General features: G+C 42.4%; 1 protein-coding gene across 12 annotated transcripts in view; it reads right to left on the bottom strand.

Annotated features, from left to right (window-relative positions):
• mctp1a (multiple C2 domains, transmembrane 1a) overlaps positions 1-23,648 on the bottom strand; it is a 206,702-nt gene that overhangs the window by 128,508 nt on the left and 54,546 nt on the right. The window contains exon 1 of one of the 12 annotated variants that reach the window (XM_071353896.1): positions 19,171-19,289. The exons of the other annotated variants lie outside the window; for them this stretch is intronic. Within the exon in view, the coding sequence (XP_071209997.1) occupies positions 19,171-19,212 (42 nt within the window). The 5' untranslated portion in view covers positions 19,213-19,289. Of the gene's footprint in view, positions 1-19,170; positions 19,290-23,648 lie in introns of those variants that run through there. 12 annotated transcript variants of the gene reach the window in all.

The raw sequence follows: 23,648 nt of genomic DNA, 5'->3' as shown, positions 1-23,648 counted from the left end.
ACGGCTTTGCATATTGTACAATAGGGCTGGGAATTTCCAGAGACCTCACAATACGATATTATCATGTGTCACGATCGTTGTTGTATGAATTGGACCAAGGTGCAGCGTGGAATGGTTTCATCATCTTTATTAGAGTGAAACGCACAGAAAACAATAAAGAGCCAAACGAACGTGAAGCTATGCAGTGCTCACAAGAAACAATACTTAAACAAGATCCCACAACCACAGTGGGGAAAAGGCTGCCTAAATATGATCCCCAATCAGAGACAACGATAGACAGCCGCCTCTGATTGGGAACCATACCAGGCCAACATAGAAATACAAAAACTAGAGTACCCACCCTAGTCACACCCTGACCTAACCAAAATAGAGAATAAAAAGGCTCTCTAAGGTCAGGGCGTGACATCATGATTATTCAGACCCCTTGGCTTTTTTCACATTTTGTTACGTTACAGCCTTATTCTAAAATTGATTAAATCGTTTTTTCCTCCTCATCAATCTACACACAAACCCCCATAATGACAAAACAAAAACAGGTTTTTAGAAATGTTTGCAAATGTGTTAATAAAAAAACGGAAATATTACATTTACATAAGTACTCAGACCCTTTACTCAGTACTTTTTTGAAGCTCCTTTGGCAGCGATTACAGCCTTGAGTCTTCTTGGGTATGACGCTACAAGCTTGGCACACCTGTATTTGGGGAGTTTCTCCCATTCTTCTCTGCATATCCTCTCAAACTCTGTCAGGTTGGATGGGGAGCGACGCTGCACAGCTATTTTTAGGTCTCTCCAGAGATGTTCGTTCGGGTTGAAGTCTGGACTCTGGCTGGGCCACTTCAACAGCATTCAGAGTCTTGTCCCGAAGCAACTCCTGAGTTTACTTGGCTGTGTGCTTAGGCTCATTGATCCGTTCATCTTTCCCTCGATCCTGACTAGTCTTCCAGTCCCTGACGCTGAAATACATCCCCACAGCATGATGCTGCCTCCACCATGCTTCACCGTAGGGATGGTGCCAGGTTTCCTCCAGACGTGACGCTTGGCATTCACACCAAAGAGTTCAATCTTGGTTTCATCAGACCATATAATCTTGTTTCTCATGGTCGGCGAGTCCTTAAGGTGCCTTTTGGCAAACTCCAAGTGGGCTGTCATGTGCCTTTTACTGAGGAGTGGCGTCCGTCTGGCCACTCTACCATAAAAGCCTGATTGGTGGAGTGCTGCAGAGATGGTTTTCCTTCTGGAAGGTTCTCCAATCTCAACAGAGTAACTCCGGAGCTTTGCCAGAGTGACCTTCAGGTTCTTGGTCACCTCCCTGACCAAGGCCCTTCTCCCCCGATTGCTCAGTTTGGCCGGGCGGCCAGCTCTAGGAAGAGTCTTTGTGGTTCCAAACTTCTTCCATTTAAGAATGATGGAGGCCACTGTGTTCTTGGGGACCTTCAATGCTGCAGAAATGTTTTGGTACTCTTCCCCAGATCTGTGCCTCAACACAATCCTGTCTCGGAGATCTACGGACAATTCCTTCGACCTCATGGCTGGGTTTTTGCTCTGACATACACTGTCAACGGTGGGACCTAGACAGGTGTGTGCCTTTCTAAATAATGTCCAATCAATAACCCTAACCCTAACCTGAGCTCAATTTTGAGTCTCATTAGTAAGGGTCTGAATACTTATGTATTTCTGTTTTTATTTTTATTTTTATTATTTACATTTTTTGTCATTATGGGGTATTGTGAATTGAATGATGAGGGGAAAAATGTACTCCATTTTAGAATAAGGCTGTAACGTAACAAAATGTGGAAAAAGTCAAGGGGTCTGAATACTTTCCGAATGCCCTGTACATTTTTGGGCACAGGTATATCCGACTATAAATCGATACTTGGAGTCAAAGTGTGGATATAATATCATCCATAATAATATTGTGATATGTAACTCTATTGATTTTTACAACCACTACTGTCAGTAGTAGCATGTTTTGACGGATGGTATACAGTGATCTAGTAACTTTATCCCAACCATAGTCAAATAGTGCTGTCATGCTTACTGTATCACAAATCTACAATGATGGGGACTTCCTTTGCACATAAACAGTTTGGCATGGTACTGTCACAACGTGCCCTTGGGAGGAGGATCATAGGTGCCCCCCCATCGCTCTCCACAGTTTTATGACCTAACGACAAGTCGTAAGTTCCTTGCAAAAAACTCTCTCTTCACTGCCATGGAATATTGAGGGAGAGAACCTATGGAGAACAAAGACACGGTTCCCACCAAGATTCCTACATCCCAAAATTGGAGAATGAAACAATATTCCAACTTTAGAGAAGATGGTAGGTGATCGGTGGGAAATCAACGAACGACCATGTCAAATTTGTTTAATTTTGTGACATCATGAAAGACAGTATAACCACATTAGTGTATCTTTGCTTGTGTACACTTCTCTATTATGGGGTTTGCATCTGAATGTCTTATAAAATAAATGATTAAGTATAAGAATCATTTTGGAAAGATAACAATGTGACTTTAGTCTTCTAAATGAGAATTGTTTTTCATAGTAACTTATCATCAGTCAGTGCCCCTGCCCCAAGTGAAAACAGAAATTGGGTGGGAATGATGAAATCCCCCCCTTTTCTACTCCAGTATTAAAAAAACGCTACAAAATGTACATTAGACCAGAGAGCATGGAGCAGTAGCTGTATGTTGAAATGGTTGGTAATTTAAATAAAGACCAGTTACGTGCAGCGTCAGCTGAATACATTACAAATTAAGAAGAAATCGACCACTTTATAGACCAGAGGATCATTCAGTCTGCAGCTGTTTAAGTACTTTAGTCTGGTAAATGCGACCGATCGAACGATCAAATGGTACTCTGAAAGATCCATTCTGGAGAACATTTCACTTTTCGAACGATCATTGGTACGCCTAAAGTATCCAGCTACAACTACGAAAGACTTTGATCTCTGGTGGACAAACCAGAGGCTTTCTGTCGACTGATTCTCCAGCAGACGGACCGGCAATCACAGAGAGAGACAACAAAGGCCTACACTAGTAAATATGTAAATTACAATTTATTTTCGAATGAGCGGCTGTTCATGTGCAAAGTGTTATCAGATGTGTGTACGATAGTGGAGTTCTTTGTCTTTCCCGCTCTTTATCTGTCCCCACCCCTATCCATTGTCTACCAAGCTGTCATATCGGGCTTAGTCCACTTGGGAATTTTCATTGTATTATGTAGTAACCAATGTATAACCTATATTGTGTGTGTGTGTTTTTTGTAATTCTGTGTGATTATTTAGTTAGTTAGTAAATAAATAATTAAACCAATTTGAATATCGCTGACTCATCATTTATGCTAGGGTTCGTGCAGATATCCAAGGGTTTGCAACATTCAGAATATGAGTGATGAGGTAATAATACATTAAAACGTGACTGTAATCGTTAAGCTATGAAAATATCTGAAGAGAGTTAAATTCAGGAAATAGTAACTCTTTAAACAACATTTGCCCGTGGTGCCCCGACTTCCTAGTTAATTACTGTTTACGTGATTAGTTTAATCAGGTAATAATTACAACTAGAGAGTTGATTTGATCATATAACAGTCTTAACATGAATGAATAGTCACATTACGACAGTACTGTTGGTGTCAGACAGATTGGATGTTTGACGCGTTACAGTAGGAAGCCTGCTACGCTTACAGTTGATCTGTAGAGCTTGATACGACAGCTGATGTAAAAGTCAGGTGTGTTTGGTTATGTGACAGTGTTCCGACGAAGAACGACAGTAAACAACAGCCGAGTTAAACCAAGTAGACTGACACATACACAGAGCAACCAATCAATGTACAGGATACACCATCAGCAATTCAGCGTGTATAAGTAAGGATGGAGAGAGGGATGGATGAAGGGCAGAGAGATAAGGGAGAGAGGGATGTCTGTAAGGGATGAGCAATGGAGAGACCGAGGAGGCATTAAGAGAGTGATAGTGTGAGAGAATGTACACGGGCCAGAAGGATAGAGAGAGAGGGAGGGGGAGCTGGTGCACGGATTGGCTTTGCAGCAATAACAGAAGTCTACTTCCTTGCCCTGAGGCGCAGGCCAGCTTAGAAGAGAGAGGAGAGCATTTTAACACCGGGAGGCCTTCATACCGCCACATTCCTGTTGCATTTCTAACATCTTGTAATTTGCTCATTAAAGTATAAGAACACAGAATCCTTGAACATTGTTCATGCTAAATGTAATAATAGGTCAAGTACTGCAGGCTATGTATTCTTGTCGCGACTATCACCGAAGGTGGCTCCCCTTCCCGTTCGGGTGGCGCTCGGCGGTCGTCGTCACCGGTCTACTAGCTGCCACCGATCCCTTTTCCCCTTTTCGTTTAGTTTGGTCTAATTGGTTTCACCTGTTCCTTGTTTGGGGTTTTGGGTTGGGTATTTAAGTTCAGTTGGCCCGCCTGTGTTTGTGCGGGCTTCTTTGCTGTTTTTTGGTACAGGAGTGTCCTTTGATTTATTTTTCCGATGTTCAGCGTGTGTGCCGGTGTTGTACTATTTGGAGCGTTTTACGCCTGTGTTCGGCGTCACCCTCTTTCCCTGTGATTGTTTCCGGAATAAATGTTTTTTCCCCGAATCCTCTGCTCTCTGCGCCTGACTCCACACCTATCACTCTTCATAACTTGACAATTCTTAAATGGTTTATACAGTGCAATCAAGTCAACGTGAGTTTGTCCAGAAGTTGCCTGGGCAGGATATGTGAAACAATGAGGATGTTTCTCCTGTGGATGACCGAGGAATCACCAAGGCAACACAGCTAGGCTCAACAAAGTCTAAGACATCAATACCTGTTATCTATTAACCATGACGCGACAGTACTACAGCACCACTCACGGAGTCATCAATCAGCTCCTTTGACTTTTAAGCGACAGGGGGAAATAGGATAATAGCTTTCAGAAGGCATTTGATATTAATGAATTGTTCTACTGCAATATATCAAGCAGGATAACAGAAAGGCTATGATTCAGCCATGAAAATGTCATGCCGAGAAAAGCTCGCTAAATTAAGATAAATCTGGAGTGGGACAGAGTTAAGACAGAATTTGCACTAAAAGCCTCAGACCATGAGAAGGTATGTTGCTGCCTTGGATCCATCTTAACTTTACAGTGTTAAATATATGCCATTAAGCTGATGCTTTTATCCAAAGCGGTCAGTCACGCATGCATACATTTTCCGTATGAGTGACTACTAGGTTGTACCAACACCACTTGCGAAGTGTTACCCAAAACAGCATAGCAAAGCTCAGTTTACATAACCATCACCAGCGTTAAACTGCCAGGTCAACATCTGGGCTGCGTGACACTGGAAAGAGAAGGGAAACGGCGCTGGCGTTTCTAGCGTAGAGCATCCCGTAGAGCATCCCTTCACAAACCTGTCAAAGCAGTTTGGGATAGCCTGAGAGCTACAGTGCTGCCGCTTAGAACAACTCTCAGCAGTCTCTCAGAGGAGGAGGAAGTGGTCCCTCTCTAGTATTATCAGACCAGAGCTACTACTCTGATACATGCTAAACAGGTGTCTACGGAAGAGTATCTCCATCATTTAGTAGTAATTGAAGAAAGTAGTGCAGGGTGCCCTAATAGTATGCTGAGCCCCCTTTCAATTGACGGTATCTCCCACAGGTATCCATCTTCAAACCCCGTCTACATCACACACACAATCAATACGCCATCTGTCCTGCAGGTGAGTGTAATCCTCTCCCTATTATTCCATTGGGACACACAGATAGATCATGTGCACTCCCGCCCCCAGCATTAGAGGCTTTTCAATTAATTGGTGGTAATGCCGCCACAAAACAGCATTAGTAAACTGCAATTTCCACATACACTTATAAATCCTAGATGCAATCCTAGATGTCATTCAAATAGCAAAACCTCCATTCCATGTTCAAATCAAATGTTATTTGTCACATTCTTCGTAAACTTGTGGCTCCCTGTTAAGTGAGTGTGTGTGTGTGTGCGCGCTTGTGTGTGCGTGTAGTTTAGGTCTGGGAATTGCCAGGGACCTCGCGATACGATATTATCACGATACTTAGGTGCTGACAGGATATGTATTGCGATTCCCACGATTCTATATGAATTGCGATTCGATACTGCGATTTGGAACAACAATCGACAAGACCATGGACACCAAAGGGCACCAATATACAAATACTAATCAGTGGGAATAAAACGTTCCGGAGGGATCCGTGACAGTACCCCCCCCCCCCCCCCTATACTTGTTCTATTCCTCTCAGAGAAGATTTAAATAGAATCTAAAGTTAAGTCAAACTAATCCAGTTTCACCTCTTTTGAAAAGTGATGACACAGTGGCAATAATAGTGTCTAGTTACAATAATATTCTTTATTGTGGAAGGGGCACTTCCAGCTAGAGACAGAGCATCTATCCCTGACACCGTTTTTTTCTCTCTCTACTGCCTGCACCTGACATCCACCTGACACACTACTGACAGTGTCATCCAAAGTGTCATTCTGCATAAATGATGGCCAGGCGAGTACTGTTGCTGAGTGAGGAGGGGGGAAGTGACACTGTAAGACAGAGAACATTTTCAGAAAGAGACAAAAAGAGAGTGGTGACATAGAGAGAGTGAAAACACAGAGAGCGTGAGAGTCAGATGCTGCTGACAACGCAGGCAGAGTGCCCAGCCCCAGCCCCAGCCTACTGTCACACGCTTCACAAACCAGTATAGTACAGGACAATACAGTACAGCACAGTACAGAGCCTGCTCAGCATCTTCAAAGACAGAACCGTTCCATAAGGCCTATAGCTGGCTCACCCACAACCACCCTCTCATCTCCCAACAAGTTTCTTTTATAAAGTTAATTACATCAGCAGCTGTCACTAGGGCTGTTGCGGTGACCGTATTACCGCCACACCGGCGGTCATGAAGGCAGTCAAGTGACTGTTTAGTCACGGTAATTAGACTTCTAAAAGCTCTGATGCTGCTGATGGTCATTAGTAGCCTACCAAACTTGCTAACTGCCTGGCCTCAGCACTCTATTGTCCCTCTAATCACTCTGACATCAATGCAAATGTAATCGAAAATCTAATCAAATACTTCATGAGAGCCCATAAACTCATGTTGCGCAACATTTCTGCAGGCTATGCAATTCAGCAAGAAAACAGAGTGATGGCCTCTATTAAAAAGAGGAGGATCCCATCAACTTTCTATGGGTTAGGCCTACTCTATTTCTTTCTCAACTTTCCTAATATTAAGCACATTGCTTATCTTTACAACAGTAAAGTATAGCCTACCTGGCTGGCATGAAAATGAACCTGTATTTCCTATTTAAGTGCATAGATTACATTTTCCCACACCCTGGTTTCGAGACATGTGCATGATAATGGTCAATTCTAAATCAAAACAAATTTCACACATATATGATTTAGTATATGTAAAGACAAGATTAAATCAAGAATATTCTGATGGGTGACAATACTAGGCTATCACTTGTGAATTATATATTATCAATTGTGAATGATGCCCAGCGTAAGAAACAATACCTTTTTTTTGCAACTTTAAAAAAATCATAGTCACACACCTCATGTAGCCTAGCCCATAGGCCTATATGTTTTGATAAGGTTTGTATCACAACTAAAGTGACCAAATAACTTCTTAAAGTGAAGCACATTCATCTGCTTTACAAGGGGTGTAGAGCCTAACTGGCATACATAAAAAGTGTGTGAATTTCAAGTTTGGGGAAGTTAATTTTCACCATAAAAATACACCTTTAAAATAAAAGCATTACATGCATAATTGCATGTGCGGTCACTTTTGATAATGGTGTTTTCCCGCTAATGGAACATCCACACTTATAGCCTTGCTGCGCTTATAAACGTGAAGAAATAGCCTAATAGTTTATCAACATTTTAAGCTAAACGTTCTGATCTGTTGCGACAGCCACATTGCGGGTGGATGCTAGTGGTTGTATTCATTTGGGATCTACCACATCCCACAACTGTCCTAGACTATGTTTGGAATATTTATTTCTCACACAGCAGGACAAGGTGATCAATAGAATAGGTCAACTTTTGTACTATGGGGATAGTAGATTAACATACGCTAGTGATTTTGCTGTTTATTAGCTCATCTTGTTGGCTGATGAAGAGGAAATGTGGACAGTTCTTCCAATATCTTCAATATGCACCTCGGAATTGGATAAGGATGCGCGCAGTTGCGTCCCCGGTGTGTCTGTCTTCACTTGTAGCCTGTGAGAAAGACCTGATCACGTGATGGAGAGCCATGTGAGTGAGAGTTGCTTCGGAGCGTGCAGCACTCAGGGAGAAGGGCACAACACAGCACTCCAGGCCAAGGGCACAACACAGCACTCCAGGCCAAGGGCACAACAGCCAATGGCAGCAAATGGCATGTCCTTTTTTAGGGTGCATTATGGCCACAAAAAGGGAACGCCACCGTGAAATTCGAGGCATTGGCAAGTGCTTGTCAAATTGTGAATGAGAGACAGATGAAGTGTGTACAGCCTGCGCAAAAAAACTAAGCAGAGCTCATGCCTTTCAAGTGACTTTTTTCAAATCATCATTAGAGTGGCATCATGCAGCCTTACAATGTATTAAAAATCTAAACATATACAGTAGCCAAACGTTTGTAGAACAACTACAGTTACATTAATAACGCTAAATTAAGCATGAGTACCTATTTCTTTGTTAACTGTTCAACACAGAATAGCCACATGTGCGCACTCCCTCAAATCGTTTGGAGAAAATATCCCTTCTATTTTATTCAGCTTTGTTCAATTGTATTCTTCATACTATATACAATTTTAAGCAAATCTTGTCTGCTAAATTAACTATTGTAGCTCACAGCTATTTGGCATAGCCAGATCAGGACCTTACATAAGGACATATCAGAGTATGCTATTCTGTTCTTCTGAAATAGACTACATATTCTTCATATCATGTTTCTTTAGACCTGTCTAAAATAAATAATGGATTTATTGTGAAGGTGTAGGCTATATTACATGGATTTATTTGACTTTTTAAAATGTAGATGATCTGAAGGTCTGCATCAGTGGCATGTGTGGAAGCCAAGAGATGCTAAATGTGCTTATGGTAGTTAGCGGTCAATTACCGTGTGGCCGACAGTGATTTGCTTGACAATCACCGGCTGACAAAATTTTGTGACCGCCACAGCCCTAGTTGTCACAAAGTGCTTTACAGATACCCGGTCTTAAGTAGAATCATTTATGATGATGATGGTCGCTGTCATCATTCATCATCAGATCGTAGCTTACAGTTAGCTACAGTACGTTTAATAACCATGACAATGACACATGCACCTTGGCTGGGCTGTGAGGTAGCGAGGACTTCTCCCCGTGTCTCTGTGCCAGGCTGGGGAGAAGACAGGCTCTTACGATCTCCCTGTCACTGCCTGGCAATACCAGGTGAGAGGCACTATGAGAGAAGGGCACAACTCACTCTAACAGCACTGTAGTCTGTGGACAGCTTCTGCTTCACAGAGCAAGAGAAAGTGAGAGAGAGGGAGAGAGAGAAATAGAGAGTGAGTAAGAAAGTGAGAGAGACAGAAAGAGTCCGAGAATCAGGTCTCTGCAGAAAACAAAAGGAGCAGACCACCTAAAATACCCACGAGGCCCGTCGGCACGAACTGAATTAGAGACGGACGAAATTAGAATGTGAAATTAGTTGTGTTTTACCAAACTCGCAGTGAGAGAGTGAAAGCTTGCGGGGAGCTGCCGCTGTCAACGGAGCACAGCACATGAATGAACAAGCAGCCGTCATCCAGCTCCCAGCCGCCCCACAAACATCCACATTTGCATACGGTAGAGAGAAGCCACAGGTGGCTGACTCACATCCACAACGCTAAGGTCTTCACCCACAAAAAACAGCCATAATACTCCACACCACAGTCGTGGCCAAAAGTTTTGAGAATGACACAAATATTAATTTCCACAAAGTTTGCTGCTTCAGTGTCTTCACATATTTTTGTCAGATGTTACTATGGAATACTGAAGTATAATTACAAGCATTTCATAAGTGTCAAAGGCTTTTATTAACAATTACATGAAGTTGATGCAAAGAGTCAATATTTGCAGTGTTGACCCTTCTTTTTCAAGACCTCTGCAATCCGCCCTGGCATGCTGTCAATTAACTTCTGGGCCACATCCTGACTGATGGCAGCCCATTCTTGCATAATCAATGCTTGGAGTTTGTCAGAATTTGTGGGTTTTTGTTTGTCCACCCGCCTCTTGAGGATTGACCACAAGTTCTCAATGGGATTAATGTCTGGGGAGTTTCCTGGCCATGAACCCAAAATATCGATGTTTTGTTCCCCGAGCCACTTTGTTATCACTTTTTCCTTATGGCAAAGTGCTCCATCATGCTGGAAAAGGCATTGTTCGTCACCAAACTGTTCCTGGATGGATGGGAGAAGTTGCTCTCGGAGGATGTGTTGGTACATTCTTTATTCATGGCTGTGTTCTTAGGCAAAATTGTGAGTGAGCCCACTCCCTTGGCTGAGAAGCAACCCCACACGTAAATTGTCTCAGGATGCTTTACTGTTGGCATGACACAGGACTGATGGTAGCGCTCACCTTGTCTTCTCCGGACAAGCTTTTTTCCGGATGCCCCAAACAATCGGAAAGGGGATTCATCAGAGAAAATGACTTTACCCCAGTCCTCAGCAGTCCAATCCCTGTACCTTTTGCAGAATATCAGTCTGTACCTGATGCTTTTCCTGGAGAGAAGTGGCTTCTTTGCTGCCCTTCTTGACACCAGGCCATCCTCCAAAAGTATTCACCTCACTGTGCGTGCAGATGCACTCACACCTGCCTGCTGCCATTCCTGAGCAAGCTCTGTACTGGTGGTGCCCCGATCCCGCAGCTGAATCACCTTTAGGAGACGGTCCTGGCGCTTGCTGGACTTTCTTGGGCTCCCCTGAAGCCTTCTTCACAACAATTGAACCGCTCTCCTTGAAGTTCTTGATGATCCGATAAATGGTTGATTTAGGTGCAATCTTACTGGCAGCAATATCCTTGCCTGTGAAGCCCTTTTTGTGCAAAGCAATGATGACGGCACGTGTTTCCTTGCAGGTAACCATGGTTGACAGAGGAAGAACAATGATTCCAAGCACCACCCTCCTTTTGAAGCATCCAGTCTGTTATTCGACCTCAATCAGCATGACAGAGTGATCTCCATCCTTGTCCTCGTCAACACTCACACCTGTGTTTACGAGAGAATCACTGACATGATGTCAGCTGGTCCTTTTGTGGCAGGGCTGAAATGCAGTGGAAATGTCTTTGGGGGGGGGGGTTTCAGTTCATTTGCAAGACAAAGAGGGACTTTGCAATTAATTGCAATTCATCTGATCACTCGTCATAACATTCTGGAGTATATGCAAATTGCCATCATACAAACTGAGGCACCAGACTTTGTGAAAATGTATATTTGTGTCATTCTCAAAACTTTTGGCCACGACTGTACTCCATAATAATACTCTGGAGTTTAAGAGGGGCGTATTGATGAGGGTGCTTAAATCTCCAACAACTCAGTTAATTTCTTTTTACAAAAATAAAACTGCTACCGTAGTTGACGTGGCAGCATAACATATGATATGTTTCTATATCATATATAGGTATCATATATAGGTAATTTAAAGGAAACGCCAACATAAAGTGTCTTAAAAGGTCGTTGGGCCACCAAGAGCCAGGACAGCTTCAATGCACCTTGGTATAGAGTGTGCAAGTGTCTGGAACTCTATAGGAGGGATGCGACACTATTCTTCCACGAGAAATTCAATAATTTGGTGTTTTGTTGAAGGTGCTGGAAACATCACCATGCTCAATGCCAAGCATCGGCTAGAGTAAAGCTTGGCACCATTGAACTCTGGAGCAGTGGAAACGTGTTCTCTGGAGTGATGAATCACACTTTACCATCTGGCAGTCCAACGGACAAATTTCGGTTTGGCTGATGCCAGGAGAACGCTACCTGCCCCAATGCATAGTGCCAACTGTAAAGTTTGGTGGAGGAGGAATAATGGTCTGGGGCTGTTTTTCATGGTTTGGGCTAGGCCCCTTAGTTCCAGTGAAGGGAAATCTTAATGTTATAGCACATTCTAGATGATTCTGTGCTTCCAACTTTGTGGCAACAGTTTGGGGGAGGGCCCTTTCCTGTTTCAGCATGAAAATGCCGCCCGTGGGGAATCAACTCCATATTAGTGCAGATGATTTCCGAATGAGATGTTTGACGAGCAGGTGATATCCATCCATAGCCATTTGCCTTCTCACCAGCTGAGAAACAACCCAGAGAGAGATCCCAATACCATGTACATATTTAAATTTTTTTCCTTTAACCTTTGTTAACTAGTCAAGTCAGTCAAGAACAAATTCTTATTTACAATGACGGCCTAGGAACAGTGGGTTAACTGCCTTGTTCAGGGGCAGAATGACAGATTTATACCTTATCAGCTCGGGGATTCGATCTCGCAACCTTTCGGTTACTGGCCCAACGCTCCAACCACCTATATGATCACGGTCCTGTGTGGCTCAGTCAGTAGAGCATTGCACATGCAATGCCAATGGTTGTGTGTTCAATTCTCCCTGGAGCCACCCATAAATAAAATGCATGCACACGTGTAAGAAAAAAATATCTACTAAATAGCTTACATTTGTATTATTATGTACAGTTGAAGTCGGAAGTTTACATACAGTACACCTTAGCCAAATACATTGAAACTCAGTTTTTCACAATTCCTGACATTTAATCCTACTAAAAATTCCCTGTCTTAGGTCAGTTAGGATCACCACTTTATTTTAAGAATGTGAAATGTCAGAATAATAGTAGAGAGAAGGATTTATTTCAGCTTTAATTTAATTAATCACATTCCCAGTGGGTCAGAAGTTTACATAGAGTCAATTAGTATTTGATAGCATTGCCTTTAAATTCTTTAACTTGGGTCAAACATTTCGGGTAGCCTTCCACAAGCTTCCCACAATAAGTTGGGTTAATTTTGTCCCATTCCTCCTGACAGAGCTGGTGTAACAGTCAGGTTTGTAGGCCTCCTTGCTCGCACACGCTTTTCCAGTTCTGCCAAAAGTTTTCTATAGGATTGAGGTCAGGTCTTTGTGATGGCCACTCCAATATCTTGACTTTGTTGTCCTTAAGCCATTTTTCCACAACTTTGGAAGTATGCTTGGGGTCAATGTTCATTTGGAAGACCCATTTGCGACCAAGCTTTAACTTCCTGACTGATATCTTGAGATGTTGCTTCAATATATCCACATAATTTTCAATCCTCATTATGCCATCTATTTTGCGAAGTGCATGATGCCATCTATTTTGTGAAGTGCACCAGTCCCTCCTGCAGCAAAGCACCCCCACAACATGATGCTGTCGCCCCCGTGCTTCACGGTTGGGATGGTGTTCTTCACAAGCAAGCCTCACCCTTTTTCCTCCAAAACATAAAGATGATCATTATGGCCAAACAGTTTTACTTCTGTTTCATCAGATCAGAGGACATTTCTCCAAAAAGTACGATCTTTGTCCCCATGTGCAGTTGGAAACCGTAGTCTGGCTTTTTTATGGCGGTTTTGGAGCAGTGGCTTCTTCCTTGCTGAGCGGCCTTTCAGGTTATGTTGATATAGGACTCGTTTTACTGTGGATATAGATACTTTTGTACCTGTTTCCTCCAGCATCTTCACAAGGTCTTTTGCTGCTGTTCTGGGATTGATTTGCACTTTTCGCACCAAAGTACGTTCATCTCTAGGAGACAGAACGCGTCTCCTTCCTGAGCGGTATGACGGCTGCGTGGTCCCATGGTGTTTATACTTGCGTACTATTGTTTGTACAGATGAACGTGGTACCTTCAGACGTTTGGAAATTGCTCCCAAGGATGAACCAGACTTGTGGAGGTCTACAATTCTTTTTCTGAGGTCTTGGCTGATTTCTTTGATTTTCAATTGATGTCAAGCAAAAAGGAACTGAGTTTGAAGGTAGGCCTTGAAATACATTCACAGGCACACCTCCAATTGACTCAAATAATGTCAATTAGACTATCAGAAGCTTCTAAAGCATGACATCATTTTCTGGAATTTTCCAAGCTGTTTAAAGGAACAGTTGTGACAGAGTGACTAGAGTGATAGAGTGAATTATAAGTGAAATAATCTGTCTGTAAACAATTGTTTGAGAAAATACTTGTATCATGCACAAAGTAGATGTCCTAACAGACTTGCCAAAACTATAGTTTGTTAACAACAAATTTGTGGAGTGGTTGAAAAACGAGCTTTAATAACTCCAACCTAAGTGTATGTAAACTTCCGACTTCAACTGTATATGTATATATAGCTATTCAATCACTTAAATACCATCCATCCTAAAGCAGCCTCATACACACCCACCTCAAGCTATCTCCTCTCCTCTAGTCTAACCAGCTCTGTATCCCTCTCATTCTGATCATGTATAGTACATCTCAGAGCCATGGTGCTGAAGCTGGGGCTGGAGTTATTATTAATGGCCCCGTCCCTCCCTGGCTGCTCATCTGTCCAGATGCTGGGAATGTTCTTCCTCTATCCCTCCATCCCTCTATACACCCCTCTGCTCCACTGAGCCGCTGTTATGTTCCATCTCTCCCTGGGTGTGATAGATGGAGGGAACAGGAGATGTCTGTCTGTCTCTCTGTTCTCTGAACCTACCTAGCATCTCTAATATTCAACTCCCTCATTCAATATTCAACATTCATCTCTCCTTCGCTCTTTCTTTTTCTCCCTCCCTCTTTCTTTCTCTCCCTCCACGTCTCACTCTCTATATCGATCTTTCTGTCTTTCTCTCAATCCGTCTCCCTCTCTTCTTGTTTCTCTCTCATTTGCATTGTCTTGATCATTCTTGCTGTCTTTCGCTCTCTTTCTCCACTCCCCTGTCATGCAAGCTGCACCCTCCTCTATTCCACATGGTTGAAAACTAGGCACCGCTTCCAGATCAGCCTACACCAATCATTAACACAAACCCCGACAAACATACACACAGACAAACATATACAAAACACAGACACAGACCAGCACCTATCAACCGGCTCTCTGTAGCCGATGTGAGTAAGACCTTTAAACAGGTTAACATTCACAAGTCCGCAGGGCCAGACGGATTACCAGGACGCGTACTCAGAGCATGCGCTGACCAGCTGACAAGTGACTTCATTGACATTTTCAATCTCTCCCTGACCCTGTCTGTAATACCAACATGTTTCAAGCAGACCACCATAGTCCCCGTGCCCAAAAATGCCATGGTAACCTGTCTAAACGACTATCGCCCCGTAGCACTCACATCTGTAGCCATGAAATGCTTTGAAAGGCTGGCCATGGCTTACATCAACACCATCATCCCAGACACCCTGGACCCACTCCAAATAGCAACCCCCCAACAGATCCACAGATGTCACAATCTCTATGTGAAAATGCTTTCATTGACTACAGCTCAGCATTTAACACCATAGTGCCCTTCAAGCTCATTACTAAGCTAAGGACCCTGGGACTGAACACCTCCCTCTGCAACTGGTTCCTGGACTTCCTGACGGGCTGACCCTAGGTGGTGAGGGTAGACAACCACACCTACGCCACGCTGACCCTCAACACGGGGGCCCCTCAGGGGTGTGTGCATAGTCCCCTCCTGTGCTCCCTGTTCAGCCACTACTGCGTGGCCGTGCACGACACCAACACCGTCATCATTAAGTTTGCTGACAACAAGACGGTGGTAGGCCTGATCAACGATGACTATGAGACTATGAGCCTATAGGGAAAAGGACAGGAACAACAACCTCTCCCTCAATGTCAGCAAGACAAAGGAGCTGATCGTGGACTACAGGAAACGGAGGGCCGAGCACACCCCCATTCACATCGACAGGGCTGTAGTGGAGCGGGTCGAGATCTTCAAGTTCCTCGGTGTCCATATCACTAAGGATCTATCATGGTCCCAATTATGTTTGTACACTTGTTCACATGCATATTCTTCTTAATAAAACCTATTTGAAACAAGCCATTACACTTCTTTATTATCATGGCATTTCATTATTAGTATTCAGGTTATTACTTATAAATATTAATCAATTAATGAAGAAATGCCAGGTTAGAGAGGATCTGTCACATTTTTGTATTGACACAAATTAACGGAGTCGAAGGTTTCCTCATCTATTGGCTTTTCTGCATATGTAAAAAATCATATTTCGATGCACAAAACCATTCAAACGAAGTCTGATGGGTTTTCTCACACTTTTCCCGAAATATTCGCATGAAGTCACAAACCCTGCTGCTGCGGTCGATCGACCGTTCTTCAAAGAGAGGACACTGTAATGAGGTAAATCATGTACCCTAAGCTACTGAAAATAGGCATTATACAAGATTAAATCATGACAGGAGTATTTGATTCTTATTAAAGAGATGGAGTCCAGACGAGCTACTTCATGAAACTTTTTGAAAGGACATCTAGGCCTATAGAGAGAAGCCGCGAACCACACACGCAACCCCGTAAAAGCACCCGTCAATCAAAGCCACCATTGCATGTCAGACATAAGAGCAAATATTTCTCCTTTCCTTTAAACATATTAAAAAAAACCTAGGCCTACCTTAGGCTTTATGAAAGTAAGCTAGAAGATAATGAATTGACAAGGAAAGCATGAAGGGGACAGCTATGCTATAGCATGAAGAGGAAATTGACAATCATTAAAATTAAAACAAATACACGCAACATGTCCATAGCCTGTTTATCAGAATTGCTGATTATCGAGGGGGAGAGTGTTGGAAAGATTATTATCATTTGAAAGGATGTAAAAAGTTTTTTAAAGACTGAGATGTCCAGCTGGACACTTTTCTACATTTGACATTTGCGAGAAGCAGGCTAGGCACTTCTATGCGTCATCAGGCGCGCAAACTCCGTCAATATTAACAGGACAGAGAAACCAGACACATGTTCATTCCTCACATGTAGCGCGTAAATGACGGTATGAAATAAACAAAAACTTGTTTGTCACAAGTGTAGCAGGTTGTGAATTCTCCAAATGACATTTCCACTCCGAGAATGAGAATGGCAAATCACTGTAATTAATACATGCATTAACATAAATTAATGTAAACAAATGACAGGGATTAACGATCATTTGCCTGTTTTACAAACGGTAAATTACCACACGGGCATTCATAAAAGTGAATAGCCCAGGCTATTATTCTACTTTGCGAGGATAGGAGGGTGGACATTTTTGGGTCTCGCGAGGGCAGAATATCATCCAGGATCGGGCTAGATCAGTGTTGATTGGTCTATAAATTAAGAAAAGATTCCTATGCAAAATTATACCTTGCCAGGTTGGAGAGGATTTGGCACATTGTCCATTTGACACAACGCATTATAGGCATTAAAGCATTACAGGCCTCAGAGCCAGAACAACCTTGTCGACTGCTGTTGAATAATGAATGAAGTTAACTAAATGAGAAAAACAATTGCTTACAGTCATTGATTAACACTTCCGCTATTAGGTTAAGTGTATCTGCATGAAAATAAAGTAAATAAAACACATTAAAAAAACACTAAAATGAATCTAGGCCTATTTAAAAAAAAATTGAAGGTTATTGTATTTTCATGGTCTTCGTCCATAACCACCAGTTACAGAGTTATTCAATTACCGTCACAGCCCCTGTAAGGTGCCAAAATAAATACTCTGAGAAGCTCTGCAGCTCATAACTGGTGGGGAGTTAAGATAATCAGAAATAGCCTACTATCAGACATCCAAATACATGAAAAATAAACATTAACAAAACAATTCACCAAATGAATGTGACCAATTAACGGGAGACAGAGAAACGCATTCTGGAGAGAGATGGACCTATGGTGCATTTTCACCACACGCCCCTTCCCTTCTTATTGTGTCGACATTTTCAATTAGGGAAGTCATTTATGTAAATACTAAGCTGTAGTGTAGACCACAACTCAATTGTTTTCAATAGGTCTACAACAGAAAATCCTTGTGAAACACTAATGTTCACTGACTACCAGACAAGTCAAGTATATTATTATTACACACGTATATTATTATCATATTAATTCAAAACAGTATAAAGCTGCATTTGAATATTTCGGATCTATTTGGGTCCGATACAGATCCGACCCAATTTGGATCTGATTCTCCCTCATCTCGGACATGTTTTGGTGTCGGATCTTGTCCACCTCGGATCCGAATCCGACGACCGCGTCCTGTCAGTGTTGGATAGGATTTTCATGGATCCAATTCAGTCCAGATCTCAATTTCTGGATCAGAGAAGACATCTAATGTACATATCTACCTCAATTACCTCACACCCATGCACATCGACTCAGTACTGGTACACCGTGTATATAGCCAAGTTACTCATTGTGTATTTATTATTACTACATGTTATTAGTGTGCTGACTTGTTCTTTTGACTGCCAGTATACGTATACTGTCAATATACACTGCTGCTACTGTTTATTATCTATCCTGTTGCCTAGTCACTTTATCCCTACCTATATGTACATGTCTACCTCAATTACCTCGTACCCCTGCATATGGACTCGGTACTGGTACCGTGTGCATATAGCCAAGTTATCGTTACTCGTTGTGTATTTATTCCTCACGTTATTGTTTTTCGATTATTTCTCCATTTTCTTTCATTCTGAATTGTTGGGAAGGGCCTGTAAGTAAGCATTTCACTGTTAGTCTACACCTGTTGTTTACGAAGCATGCAACGAATACAATTTGATTTGTTTTGACCGTTTGAGAGTGGCTTGACAGTGCAAACCAACATAGTCTTTTGAAAGCTTGACTAAAACAAGAGTAGATACAAAAACTTATGAAAATACACAAACCCACACTATACTGTACTCTGCTACTCTCCGTACTTACAGACATGTTACTGATCCAGGACACTTTAATCCCCTCCACACCTCTGATATCCACTGTGTTAAAAATCCTCTGTTCAAAAGAGAGTCCATGCAAGCAGTCCCCTGCACAGTGCACACTGACTAGAACAGCGCACAAAAACAGTAAAACATCAGCTTCAACAGTGTGAATATTCTCCAATAGAATACAGCAGCGCATAAAAACAGTAATCCACTAGCATGATGATTAGACACATGCATGCGTGTGTGTGTGTGTGTGTGTGTACCTACAGTCAGGCTTCGTCCCACGGAGGAGAGAGACAGTGCTAACATCCAGACTCAGAGCCAGCTCCACACTACCACTGCAGCTGCTGGCTTTACTGTCCTATATGAGACACACACACTTGCACACACACACACATAGTGCATAGCAACGGGCAATCAGCTGTGAGGGAGGTTCTTTCAAATAATCCACATATCCACTCCCACCCTCCCACCTCTGTAGACACAAGACTCTCTCTCTCCCTCTCTCTCACGCACGCACGCACGCACACACACACACATACACACACACTCACACGCACACAAAACGAAACAGAATATGCAAGCATCACAACTGCCCACACAAACAAACACACACACACTGAGCTAAGGTAAAGAGAGACGCTGACAGTGTAATCCTGTGGGACTGTGTGATGTAAGGAGAGGAATCAAGTTGGATCTGTTCCGAAATGGATCCGTGGATTTCCCACTCGACCCGATATGCATAATTTATTTCTATTTTTATGGAGACCCGTTCAGAATGGACCCGAGGACAGTCAGACCCAAAGGACAGTGGAAAACAGACCCGTGCTGGTTTGGATCCGAGAGACCTGTTCAGATCCAAGAGAAAGAAACCTCCAACTGAGCGCTGCCAGCGCCATCAATAAACAAGCCATATTGATCCATGATCCATAATTACGTGTCATTGGAAAAGAGCCAAATTAATATTTGTTGCATTTTGATGTGTAGCCTATTAAAAACGTTATAGTTTATTGTTTTAATGTTTTTTACTTTCCTAAAACAATAGTTGTCTATCTCATGGTTCAGCTGTCGGAGATTTGAGCGATCAGGGCATTGCATGCATATACTGTAGGCCTATAGGCCTAGGTGTTCACTGTATGATATTCACATTTAGAAAATAAATATTCATGGAGACAAGCTTAGGCTATAGCGACTGAGAGAAAGATATGCCGGCGCCATGTTCCCACCATCCACATCTTTACACTTGTCGGATAGGCTACTACTGCTATACAGATATGTGACCCGTTTCAGGAAACTAGGCGTCTCGACTTCACAGCAGAGCCATTTGAAATGCCTTCTCGAACATGTGAACTTTCATGTGCCTTAATAACAAACTTTTATGCCACCTGTAAATACGAATAAAGTGGTTAAATTACGAGCCTAGTTGGTTTAGACAAAGAAAAGAAAAGGAACCTTCCTGAGATAATGAGTGGGCTGGACTTGAGGAGAGATGAGCTTCAGATTGGTCTGCTGTGTAGCATCTTGTGTCTATAAAATGAGCTGGTTGTTATGCATACATTATCCTTTCTACTGCAGTTTTTTCCCCGAAAGATTTAACGTTAGCCATGGAGAACTGCAAATATGTTGCTACTGCTCTCAATAACATTGCTGCCCAGGAAATCCCTGATTTAGGTAGAAACATTTTCATTGAAGAAGACATTGTATATCACTCTGATGACAGTGATGGGGAAGAAACGGCGATCAACGTGTATGAACTGCGTGTAACGTTAGTGATGTTTTCTCAGAATGCCATTTTGCATTGCTAATTATTGCCTAATGTTAGCTAGCTAACTAGCTAACATTGAACTTATTTGGTTAGCTAGCTATGACAATCGGTTTGTATTGGTAGTACTATATGGCTTGGGATAATAGTTCATTGTTTAGCTAGTTAGCTAACGTTAACGTTACATGTCTCAACAAAAGACCCCAAGTTAAAGCTTGCTGTTAGCTAGCTAACGTTAGCTGAGGTTAGATGGCTGGCTTGCTCGCTAACAGTAACTTACGTGTATGAACTGTGTAACTTTAGTGACGTTTTCTCAGAATGCCATTTGGCATTGCTAGTTAACTTTATCTAGCTATGACTATCGGTTTGTATTGCTAGTACTCTATGGATTGGGCTTATGGTTCATTATTTAGCTAGCTACACGTCTAAACAGAAAAAAAGAACATACTTTTGAAGGCAAATCAATTCTTACAAGTTAAAGATTGCTGTTAGCTAGATAACATTAGCTGACGTTAGATGGCTGGCTAGCTAGGTAACATTACATGTATGAACTGTGTGTAGTGATATCTCAGAATGCCATTTCGCATCTATTGTATAATAATGCTAAAATATTAGTACCTGGAATTTGTCTTTCAGCATCAGTAGAACACGCCTGTCTCTCCTCCACCAGTCATACAAGGAGAATGGTCTAATGCCTCCCATCAAAAAGAGAGCTGGCCCGAGCAAGCACAGGTTTCACCTGAAGCATGAGGACTTGCAGCGAGTGGTGAACTTCGTCAACAACTACGCAGAGGATAATGCAATACTATTACCAGGACGCCACCCAGAGGATAATGCAATAGTATTAGCAGGACGCCACCCAGGACACAACCACTTTGGTGGAAAGCTGCTGCCATCCCATGTGACAAAAGCAGCAGTGTGGCGTCTCTACAAGGAATCAATGACAACACTTGGTATTTAAAGCATAAACACGTTTTGATTATTTCATTGACCTCCAACATGATTGGCACTACTTTTATTCAGGGCCCCTACTGAACAGTCTGGACCTAAACTTCCTAATCACAGGCCACACCAAGGTTGCCCCCGACTGGTGCTTCGGCCTCATCAAGCAGCGCATCAGAAAGACCAGAATGAACACTTTGTCTGAGATTGCTGGTTTTGTGAAGGACAGCATTGTGACAGGGGTCAAAATCCCACAGCTGGTTGGACTGGAGGATGGTACGCTGCTGGTGGAAAGCTATGGCTGGCAACTACATCAGACTCCGCACTTCAGGCCGCTGCCACAGACCAAGCAGTACCAGCACTTTAGGTGAAAATCATTTTCATTGCATTGTATGAGGTTATTCTTCTTATCTAAACTTGGGAGGTGAATTGATGTTGTGCAATGTTGTAATGTCTTCTGATTTTCTGTTGTTGTTATTCCCTGTTTTACAGCTTCAATGCTCTGGAGCCTGGTGTTGTTGTTGCCAAGGAGCGTTCGGACTCAGTCGGGAACAGGTTTCAGCTGCTGCACAACGCTGACATCCTTCCTCCCATAGATGGTCTGCCTGTACAAGCACCACCTGAACTGGACACAACTAGACAAACATATGTTTTTGAGAAGATCCGGGAGTTTTGTGACGAAGAGGCTATGGACATCACATGCCCTGCACCAAAGTCAAGGGCAGGACAGAAACAGGCTCTCCGAATATAGATTCCCTTGTTCATGCGTGGTTCGGACGGACCAGTCATCAGCACTATCTGCAGTGCCTCTATTCACATGTCTCTCTCCTAACACACACGCCATACGTTGCCGTTACTGTTTATTATTGATCCTGCTGCTCAGCCACTTTACCCCTGATTGTATGCATAGAACTGGTATCGTTATTGATTTTGTTCTTGTACATATTGTATATTATTTTATTTACATTGACACAATCGATTTCTGATATTGCTAATATGCAAGTAACCATTTGGCTCTACCATTTACACCTTCTGTAGAGACCCATCCACTTAGCAAGACTTAGCAAAATATTGATATATAACATGAATATTGATATTCATGTTGGCCGATATTCATGTGGTCGTAACATGATTTGTGACATACCACAACAATATCATGTGAACGTATCAAGTGTCCACCACATAAATATATGGCGCATGCATCTGTTTATGTACTGTACATGTGCACCTCACTCAGATTTCAACTCAGGTTGCAGGGCCTTAACTTATGTATGGAATACTATGTGATAAGTGTGTGTGAAACAGTATATAAAGTATGCTAATGTAATTGGTATGAAGGTATTTGGGCAGTGCTGTAAAGTTCTTCATTAAAATACTTTTAATTACTACTTAAGTATTTTTGAGGGGTATACATTACTTTACTATTTATATTTTTGGCAACTGTTACTTTTACTACATTCCGAAAGAAAATCCTGTACCTTTTACTCCATATATTTTCCCTCACACCCAAAAGTTCTCGTTTTGATATCAAAATTGTCCAATTCACACACTTATCAAGAGAACATCCCTGGTCATCCCTACTGCATCTGATCTGGCAGACTGACTAAACACAAATGCTTTATTTGTAAATTATGTCTGTGTTGGAGTGTTGGAGTGTGCCCCTGGCTATCCGTCAATTTTTTGTTGTTGTGCCATCTGGTTTAATATTGTAACGCTCGGCGGAAGGAGACCAAGGTGCAGCGTTGTACGTGTTCATGCTTCTTTATTTTAAAAAACGAACACCAAACAAAACAACAAAATAACTACGAACGTAACGTCTTGAAGGCTCACCAGAGCTAACAAAAACAACATCCCACAACCTAAAGTGGCAAAACAGGCTGCCTAAAGTATGATTCCCAATCAGAGACAACGATAGACAGCTGTCCCTGATTGAGAACCATACCCGGCCAAAACATAGAATCACAAATCATAGAAATAAAGAACATAGAATGCCCACCCCAAATCACACCCTGACCAAACCAAATAGAGACATAAAAAGGCT

This window comes from Salvelinus alpinus, chromosome 19, assembly GCF_045679555.1.
Source record: "Salvelinus alpinus chromosome 19, SLU_Salpinus.1, whole genome shotgun sequence".
Lineage (NCBI taxonomy): Eukaryota > Metazoa > Chordata > Actinopteri > Salmoniformes > Salmonidae > Salvelinus > Salvelinus alpinus.
The sequence above is the reverse complement of the archived record's forward strand: the minus strand, read 5'-3'. Positions and strand labels throughout refer to the sequence as shown.